This window comes from Misgurnus anguillicaudatus, unplaced genomic scaffold, assembly GCF_027580225.2.
Source record: "Misgurnus anguillicaudatus unplaced genomic scaffold, ASM2758022v2 HiC_scaffold_26, whole genome shotgun sequence".
In the NCBI taxonomy this organism is placed as follows: domain Eukaryota; kingdom Metazoa; phylum Chordata; class Actinopteri; order Cypriniformes; family Cobitidae; genus Misgurnus; species Misgurnus anguillicaudatus.
Window position 1 is genome coordinate 419,463 of NW_027395276.1, and position 10,849 is coordinate 430,311.

At 36.7% G+C, this 10,849-nt stretch overlaps 1 protein-coding gene across 1 annotated transcript; it reads left to right on the forward strand.

Moving 5' to 3' along the window:
* Nucleotides 1–6,906: 6,906 nt before the first annotated feature.
* On the forward strand, nt 6,907–10,229 carry LOC129443126 (tripartite motif-containing protein 16-like protein). The gene is made up of 3 exons (XM_073864511.1): nt 6,907–7,439; nt 7,544–7,582; nt 8,118–10,229. The coding sequence occupies exons 1-3, from the start codon at nt 7,124–7,126 to the stop codon at nt 8,639–8,641; spliced, it is 879 nt and encodes a 292-aa protein (XP_073720612.1). The 5' UTR covers nt 6,907–7,123; the 3' UTR covers nt 8,642–10,229.
* Nucleotides 10,230–10,849: the final 620 nt, after the last annotated feature.

Consider the following 10,849-nt stretch of genomic DNA (forward strand, 5'->3'; position numbering starts at 1 on the left):
CTTTCAAACTAGCAGTTATTAAACCGCTGATTAAAAAACCACAGCTTGATCAGGGAGAGCTTAATAACTTTAGACCAATCTCAAATCTCCCTTTTCTTTCGAAAATATTAGAAAAGGTAGTGGCAAGCCAGTTACGCACATTTTTGACAAATAATAGTACATATGAAAAGTTCCAATCAGGATTCAGGCCCCACCATAGCACAGAGACAGCGTTGCTTAGAGTTACAAATGACCTCCTATTAACATCCGATCGTGGTGAAATCTCAATTCTTATATTATTAGACCTTAGTGCAGCCTTTGACACAATAGATCATACAATCTTACTCAATAGACTAGAAAACTATGTTGGTATCAGTGGTCAGGCGCTAGCATGGTTTAGGTCGTATCTAACCAATCGCTATCACTTTGTTTATGTAAACGAGGAAGAGTCATATCACTCCCTGGTTAAATACGGTGTACCGCAGGGATCGGTTTTAGGTCCTATCCTGTTCTCGTTATACATGTTACCTCTAGGAGACATTATCAGGAAACATAACATACGTTTTCACTGCTATGCGGATGATACCCAGCTTTACATCTCCTCACATCCCAGCGAAACACACACGTTTTCTAAGCTAACAGACTGCCTTAGCGATGTTAGTGACTGGATGGCACATAACTTTCTTAAGCTGAACTCCAATAAGACAGAGATACTTATTATTGAACCGAATCGCTACAAACATAATATGTCAGATTACACGTTGCACATAGATGGCTGCACTGTGGTGCCATCTTCCACGGTAAGGAACTTAGGTGTGATGTTCGACAGCAACTTATCCTTCGATAGTCATATCGCCAACGTCTGCCGTACAGCTTTCTTCCACCTTAGAAATATCTCGAAAATACGCCATATACTGTCTACATCTGACGCAGAGAAGCTTATCCATGCTTTTATGACCTCTAGAATAGACTATTGTAACTCGCTACTCGGGGGATGCCATGCAAATCAAGTAAACAAGCTTCAGCTAGTTCAAAACGCTTCCGCAAGGGTACTTACTCGATCTAAAAAGTACGACCACATAAGCCCAATTCTGGCATCTTTACACTGGCTACCAGTTAAATATCGCATACAATTTAAAATATCACTACTCACCTACAAAGCTTTAAATGGCCTAGCACCCTCATACCTTAAAGAATTACTATCAGAATACAATCCATCACGCACACTACGGTCACAAAATTCTGGTCTCTTGATTATCCCTAGACTATCAAAAGTGTCTAAAAGTGGAAGGTCATTTTCCTACTTGGCCCCTAAGCTCTGGAATGATTTACCAACCGATGTCCGAGAATCAGACACAGTCGATAATTTTAAATCTAGACTTAAAACTTTTCTCTTCAACAAAGCATTCGCATAATTTGTCTAGTAAAAGTACTTAACTCGAAATAGTTATTTGTACCGAACAAAGCACTCGCGGTCATAAAACAGACCAACCAAATAAATAAATAAAAACCTTATCTTAACGTATAGTCGGATTGCGATTTTGGAACTTTCGTGTTCTTGTGAATAGTATGCCATACAAACCCGTTTGCCACTGAACCTGCATTAACGACGACAGTGGGGCATCCGGCCTTAGTCAAACGGGTTGGCACGTACGGTTGGGTTGGGCTTTTGGCGCTTTCTTTATATTGCGAATACTATGCCATACAGACCCGTTTGCCACTGAACCTGCATTAACGACGACAGTGGGGCTTCCAGCCTTAGTCAAACGGGTTGGCACGTATGGTCGGGTTGCGATTTTGGCGCTTTTTTGTGTCTTGTGAATAGTATGCCATACAGACCCGTTTGCCACTGAACCTGCATTAACGACGACAGTGGGGCCTCCAGCCTTAGTCAAACGGGTTGGCACGTATGGTCAGGTTGCGATGTTGGCGTTTTCTCATGATCTTGTAAATAGCATGCAATATAGACCCGTTTGCCACTGAACCTGCATTAACGACGACAGTGGGGTTACAGGCCTTAGTCAAACGGGTCGACAGGTTTCATTTTCTCTTTCTCTTAAAAATCAGAAGGTGACCCTTAGTTACCATATATACCGTCGCAGTGGGCCCCCAATTTGCAAAATCCTCAACTGTGGATAATATAATTATGCCGCAATAGTTAGTCTGTCTGAAACTAAGCTGATTAAACCACATCACTGTGTGACACTTGCATTACATGTGAACGGCCCCTACGCTAATATGATTTTGTTTTTCTCTCCCTGTCCTGTCCTCGACCCTGAGGACAATGGGACAAACAGACCCAGTTCCGGTAGATGTGAAAGTCGACTCACCTCTGATCTACTGGTCGTCCATCACTGTGATGCCCAGCTGATGCCTGACCAACGACCACCGGCAGAACCCGCTTAAACCCCGCTTAATCTCCTTATCCGTTTATATGTGTTTATATACATATATATCTCCCAAGGGTTTTTCCCTCCTAGGACTTTTTATTTTTTTTTCCTCGGCTCAACAACCCGGGGTTTTTGTTTTTTTTCTCCTAGGGGGTTTTTTACCCCGGGGAGGTAGCCTGCTTGGGCTTAATTTAGCTTCTTCTCCTAGACGTTACATTAGTAATACGCTCGTTCATAATGTCGAGTCATAGCCTCAGCAAATTTGACAGCTTATGCTATTGTGTATTATGTTGTGCTATCTGTCATTTTTCTGTGCTTTTACTGCTTCTATTAATGTAAAGCTGCTTTGAAACAATTGAGTATTGTGAAAAGCGCTATATAAATAAAATTGAATTGAATTGAATTGAATTGAATTGAATTGAATTGAATTGAATAGGATGAGTAAATTATGACAATTTATTTAAAGTGAACTATTCTGGAACAGAACTGTTGTTTAATCCATGCAAAATACAAAAAATTAATACCATCTATATTAGAACATGTGGCATTGCACAAGATTTTGTGAACCATGCTTAATATTTTCTAAACCAGTATTTATTTTCATTTGAATTTTTTGATTGCCCCCCCCTGACTGGTTCTTGGTCCCCCCTGTGCCCCCCCATTTATAAAATCCTGGAATCGCCCCTGGAAATATTACCCTGACATTAAAATGAAAACATGAAATATTAATAAACAATTGAAAATTAAAGACATTCTGTGTGTTTTCGTTTGTTTACATTTTATTAAATTAACAAAGGATTTTACCTAAAGCAACTTACATTACATTCCCAGTCAACACTTTGATCTCTCAGTGAAGTCACCATGAGCTTACAAGATCCTCAAAATGTAGTCACAATGGCCCTCATTTATCATTCTTGCGTAGAAACGGGCGTATATGTTGGCGTAAGATTATGCTTACACTCCTCTCACCGCCTGATTTATGAAACTGTGCGTACCGTTGATGTTCAGGTGTACGCAATATCTGCCCTTCATAAATGCCGCGGCTGAAAACGATCGTCATTAGAATAACAAGCCCATATAAATTCAAGTCTCCGCCTCCCCCACGCCCTCATTTTACGCCATTGACACACGAAAGACGGCAAAGAAGAAAATCCGGGGAAGTGAAAAGAAACAAAATTGTTTTATTTGGGAGTTTAAAGAGTGGGATTAAAGACACATTAATAATTGGATGACAATTTGTAATATTCTTATTATTATTTTTATTATTAATTGATATTTAGAATAATAATTATTTATTATTATTATTATTATTTACTGTTGCCTACATCTAAATTCTATGTCTGCTTAATGGTTCAGTTAATTTTTTTAAAATAATATTTTAAAATGATGTAGTAACTTTTGTAGTGTGTTGTTCTGTATTTACATACAGTTGTTTGTTAGCTGTATCTTAGATCCAGTTTGATACGGAGCTCCGGATATAATTCAAATTAACAATTTGTTTCCACGACATCCACATGTTTTACTAAGCTAATTCATAATTTGAAGTAATAATAATTGTAATAGTAATTACGAAATATTATAATAATTAATTCCAAGGAACAAACTGTTGAATATTGGGAACAAATTCTAAATTTATGGCCATACTTTAGACTAAATAAGAAAAAGAAGTGCCCATAATGTAGCATAAAAAATAATTTGTGGCCATAATTTTGTCCGCATGTCATCATGATCGGATTTACGGCTCCATTCAACACAAGCATTTTACCTTACCTCATCTGTATTTATTTATCATCGAATAGCTTACCTTTTATTGCATTACCATGTTTTCGTAGCACATCCTTGTGCTTTCTTGCAATGTGCCGCTTCAGATTCCAGGAAGAATATTTGCTAACTCTTTACAGTCTCTCCGCAGTCCCTTTCAATTTTTTCTTCCTGCTCAATCTTAACTTTGATTTTTACTTTACATTCATGTATAAGGCTTGTATTCCATAACTTATTGCTAGACGTTTTTACAGATTCTCGAACTAGCAAATTATCAAAGGGCGTTCTGGGTTCAACGAGCGGTGCTGAGGGAGCGGAATTTTCGGAAAGGCGCTTTGATGGTAATTTTACCGCACCGTTCACATGCTCGCTCTGAAACATCAGGTAAAGCGCACAGGCTCTCAACTGAAGGAATACATATGCATACAAATAAAATGCTTTGGTAAAGTCTCACAAATTAAACATTGAACATTGTTGCATAAAAATAAACAATTACTATGTTTTTTTTTACAGTGGGTCATAATATATCATATATTTTAGTTTGTCAGTGGGTTTTGTGGTGTTAGGAAGTGTTTGCGCATTTCTGCACTAACTCAAAATGTGCGTACACCACCTCCTGAGCTGGCGTAGGATTTGAGCGTGCCGTACGCCAACGTCCATATTGATAAATCTCAAAGTCACCGTGGTTTTGGGTGTACGCAAGGTGTACGCTGGAAATTTGGTGTACGCACTTTTGATAAATGAGGGCCATTGTGCGTCACAGTGAGATAAAATTGTAACCACACAGTGCACTCACAGTGTGCTCATATATTAAGGTCACCATATGAGGTCACTGCACACTCACTGTCAGCTCATACTACCCATAAAGCACATTGTATGAAAAGTACCAGATGCCGCTCAGAGAACTAATTTTCTAGCGTTTGCTAATTGGAAACATGTCGCAGAGACGTCAGCATTTAATTGCAAATAATATACAGACAATAAAAAAGTGAAAGAGACATGATTGTCTCTGCATTTAACCCCTCCACTGAGTAGTGAAGCCATCTACTCCAAGTCATGAACACACACAAACGCACATACACAAACACACACACAGCAACACCACAACAATCAATCACTTCCTGCCAGCTGTGGGAATCTTACCACCAACCTCTGTGTTACACACAAGTCTGACTTTCTAACCGCTAGTTGTTGACATTTTATATGGTATATACATTACACACCATGTATATAAAATGTTGTGTAGATAGTGTCCTAAATTTGATCCTATGATCATTCCTATAATATTTCTTAGAAATTATAGGTAAGAAGGGTGAAATTCTACTCTTGGGAAAACATTTTCCAGACATGTGTGATGTCCTGCTATAACAGAATGAGTGTGCCATTCCCTTAAAATTATGACTATGGTATGAGCACACAGTAAGTGTAACGTGACTTCACATTGTGACCATTATATAAGTCACAGATTGTCACTCATACTATGGTAACGATGTGAGGTTATGGTACACTCAAAGTGTGCTCATCATGGTCACTCATTGTGCACTCATACCATGAACTCATCATTCTGAATTCACAATAAGCTCACATATAGCTCACACAGTGATTATCACAGTATAAGAACGGTGTGATGTCACTGTAATCCTCCAGTATCCACCTTTTCCTAGTGAGATATAGGAAGTAGAATTCCCTGCTTGTGTTGTATTGCCTCATTTTAACCTGCTCAACATTTTAAAATCACAATGAGCTCACATATAGCTCACACTATGATCTTGTTTGATCTCACGTGTTGACTGGGTTAGGCACGCAGTAACATCATCACTTTGTTACTGCACCGATATCGAAGTGCTGCAAACTAAAAGTGCTTTTGTATAGTGTTGATGGTTGTTCACAATCTGAGAAAGACAAATAAGCTACAATAATAAACTTTTTGTAAACTTTCTACTTTTGTTGTATATTTTCTTTATTTTTCATTGTTCCTGCAGACCTAAACATGCTTTAACAGTTATAGTTTTTAATCAAAATTAACGTAAGCTTTTATAAATGATTTTACTTTTGAATTCTAATTTCTATTATAAAATATTATAAAATGATGTTATAAATAACAATACACTCTTTACCATGTTTTTGAGACTTGTCCCTTGTTTTTTTTTAAAGGAGCTATACCTTGCAATATTATGTAAATACTGTGGTATACAATGAAGGTAAGGTGATAAAGGCTCTTCTGGATAAATGTTGCTCATTTGTTTTGTTATGTTGTCCTCTTTTAATAATCTACACACCTCTCACCTATGACACTTAGACCCAGATTCACAGACAAGACTTCAGCAAACTCCAGAGTAAAAACCATGTTTGTGCTGTCTTAACTGAAAACAACTTACACTGACTGATCTTAAAATATTTACGTGCCATTGTTTTGTGTCATACTGCACACCAGTAGACTCCTGAGACAAATTTAAACTAAAAGATACTTAAATGTCATCATTAACTAAAACTTATTCCTGACTTAATCTCTTTCTGTAAAACCAGGCCATGTCTTTTTAAACATTATAGGAGCTTATGTTTGTTTTAATGCATTCATTTAAAAATGTATATAATCAATTATCTTTAAACTTCTATTTACTTTTTTCTTTTCCAAATGTGAATTGTGTGTGTAAATATCTCACCACTAGAGGACAAACACTCGTACTGGCTTGGATGTTGAATCAGTTGACACACATCAGAGACATTTGATCTGTTATTCTCTTATTTCACCAAAAATTTCAACTCATATTTCTGCATTTATGGCAGAGCATTTTCACAAAGGTTTGGCTACTCGAGACTGTGACTTTCTGTATGAGACTGACATCTAGTGGACTTGTTTATTATATGAGTGACACACCTGTTTGCACACGTTTCATAAACACAACCAGGAAATTCTTTGAGTTCAGAGAAAATGAAACTGATTTCGGGCTGTTGTTTGTTTAGTTTTATTGTTTGTAAGTAAATACAGTGAAATGGCAGAAGCCAGTATTTTAGTGGTTCATGATCAGTTTGTCTGTTCAATCTGTCTGGATCTACTGAAGGATCCAGTGACCATTCCCTGTGGACACAGTTACTGTATGAGCTGTATAATAGACTGCTGGGATCAAGATGATCAGAAGAGAGACTACAGCTGCCCTCAATGCAGACAGACCTTCACTACAAGACCTGTTTTAAATAAAAATGTGGTGTTTGCTAAGATGGTGGAGATGCTGAAGAAGACAAAACTCCAGATTCCAGAAAAACTGGATGATTTCTGTAGAGAAGAGATAGAGAAGATATATGATAAAGGTAAAACACTTATTTCTCTCACATCATGTAATAATAATATTATATTTTGTAGAAATAGAGAGAATATCACTTACTGATTCTGAATGAATATTTTTTCAACACAGTAACTCCTGAACCTGAGACCAGAGAGCAGCTCCTAAAATGTGAGTCTCAATCAAGAAATAAACACACTGATGCTGATAAAGACATGAACAGTGACAATCTGCATTTCAGTCATTTTAAACTCCTCTATAATGATACTCACGAATCAAACTGAATGTGCAGAATAAACCGAAAATAAATAACTGTGCTCGTCTACAATGAAACATAACTGTGAGATCAAATATCAGTTCATAAATCAAGTTTCTTATTTGATATTCAAATTTCATAAGCCATTAAATTTTTCTTTAAACAAAAATTCTTAACACTTAAATTAAATGATAACAAAATATATTTTAAAGTATACAACTACGGAACAGAGTGACTTTGACAATGTTCACACATTCACAAACCTTTTACACACACATGATTATGATGAATATAACAGTAAAACAATCAGATTAGATTCTGTCTACACTGTAAATGATCTCTGTTCACTTCATTGCCAATCCTCAAAAACTAAAATATATAAGACTTAATTTTAATTATTGAAATGTACAATTTTACATTCAAATAATGTTTTTGATTTGTCTCCATCAGATTATCATCACTTCACTGCAGATCCAAACACAGCATATAAACATCTCTGTCTGTCTGAGGGGAACAGAGTGATTATTTACACAGCCACAGTCCAGCCGTATCCTGATCATTCAGACAGATTTGATCGTTGGTTTCAGGTGTTGTGTAATGAGAGTTTGAGTGGACGCTGTTACTGGGAGGTTGAGTGGAGGTTTCAGGTGGATATATCAGTATTATATAAGAGCATCAGCAGGAAGGGATTGGGTGATGAGTGTCTTTTTGGAAGTAATGATCAGTCCTGGAGTTTGTGCTGCTCTGGCTCCAGTTGTTCATTCAAGCACAATAACATTGAGACTAAACTCCCTGTAGTGTTCAGATCTTCTAGAATAGGAGTTTATGTGGATCACAGTTCAGGATCTCTGTCCTTCTACAGCGTTTCTGACACAATGACCCTCATCCACAGAGTCAACACCACATTCACTAAACCTCTCTATCCTGGGTTTAGAGTTTGTGGATCAGTGAAACTGTGTGATATAACAATATAAATGATACAGAGCGTCTACAAATAATTTTGTCATATTAGAAGTCTAAACATAATGAATCAACAATAAAAAATAATGTTATACAAGCCACTAAAATGTATGAGTCTAAATTAATCTCAATTCACTTATTTTTAAAAACAGACATTTCATTTGTGAAGAACATTAATGACGGTACCTTTACTATTTATTACAATTATTTCAAATGGGTGAAGAAATCATAAAATACCCAAATCCATTCTTACCAGTAGCACATAGACCATACTGTCAAATAAATGGTCCCTAGCTGAGGTGGTACACTTTCATAAAGTGCACCTAGTTCATATTAGTACCTCAGGGGTACATATTGGGTATCAAAGAGTGCATAACAGGTGTACTCCCTGATTGGATTAGTGATAAAAGAAATAAGTTACCTTAACAGGGTGGTGAAGAAAATATCAACGTAATAATTGTAATTATTAATGAATGACTCATCATTATCAACATAATGATTGGTTGTTTTAAACAACACTATTCAAAACCCCTACATTTTCTACATTTTATGGTGGAGAATGTGGGCAAGTTTTAAACTTTTTGCTTGATCAGACCTGTACTCTGGGGACACCAAAGATTTATTTTACATCTTAAAGTTTTGTGAAATGTCCCCTTTAACACCAGGGAATTTACAGAAGATAAATACATTTATGTTCATGCCTCCATAAAAACTCTTGTATACTTTGTATAAACTTTGTATATCTTAAAGGCAGGGTATCTGATTTCATCCAGAAACATTTTAGTTATGCTGGTTGAAAGCCTCCTTACATCCTGATAGCAATCACTATGTTAGGTTGTCTAAATGTATTTATAGGTGACCCGTCACAGAAACCAGTGACACAAGTCGGCAGCACAACTTTTGAGAAAATGAGAATGAACTTTTATTTCAAAATTGGTGATTTTCGTTTTTTGCTGAATCTGTTAGTTGAGATCATGAAGAAGCTTCTCCATGTTTGAGATAGCATTTTTTGTATATTTTGAAAGCATACATTTTGCAGTTGAAATCGGCTTGTTTTCCATGAGATTCTAGCGTGCAGTGGGGGTGTCATTGTCATTGTGTGTATTTATATACTGGATAAGCAGCTTTTGTTTGTTTTGTTTTTGCCCCCGCCCCCCAAGAAAACAGCGTGTCTACTTAATAGGGATAGTTCACCCAAAAAAAGACCTGCGTTCATCTTCGGAACACAGTTTAAGATGTTTTAACGTTAGATTTAGTCTGAGAGCTTTCTGACCCTCCATTGAAAATCTATGTAAGGTAAAAACCCATTCAAATCTAAAATCTTTCTAAATAAATTATCAACATAACATGATGAAAACGCTATAAGAAACATAAAAGGGATAGTATACCCAAAAATGAAAATTCATTCATCATTTACTCGCTCTAATTTTGTTACAAACCTGTATAATTGTCTTTGTTCTGATGAACACAAATAATATATTTTGAGGAATGTTTGTAACCAAACCCTTCATGAGCACCATTCACTCCCAAAGTACACCTTTTCCTACTATGGAGAGAATGGGGCTCACGAACGGTTTGGTTATAAACATTCCTCAAAATATCTTCCTGGGCCCGGTTCCCCGATAACGCTCACTCTTAGCACGCTAAGAAGGCTCAAAAAGATATATCTTAGCAAAGTTGTTTATGTTCCTAAGTGTGTTCCCCGAAGTGTCTCTTAGGAAGCTTCTTAACACGCTGCCTCTAAGTACGACGTAACAATGTCGCTGTCCCAAGTGAAGGTGCTGAATTATTTGCGAACGATCGCTCAGGGATCGATTCTCCAATTCACGCGAAGGTGCATTACGGCGTTAAGAAAGACAACACGCTCTATACAAATGGAACATTACTCAAATTATTCCAGTAACATTTATTTTAACATAGTTTAAGTTATCCGTCAAATATAGACTATTAATTAAATTATAAAATTGTCAGTAATACGGGTAGACAAACCGGGTATTCCTCGCTAATCATCCACGTTAAACATGGGTTTAACGACTTTAAAAAATATTTAATACCCTTTTATACTAATGGTAATGTACTACGATCAGAATTGATTGGCAAACAGCTGCAGTTACTTCAGTTTAATTCGGTATTGCTGGCCATTGTTTAATGTTTTCAATAAAAAGCAATATCTACAATGAAGAGAGAGAGAGAGAGAGAGAGAGAGAGAGAGAGAGAGAGAG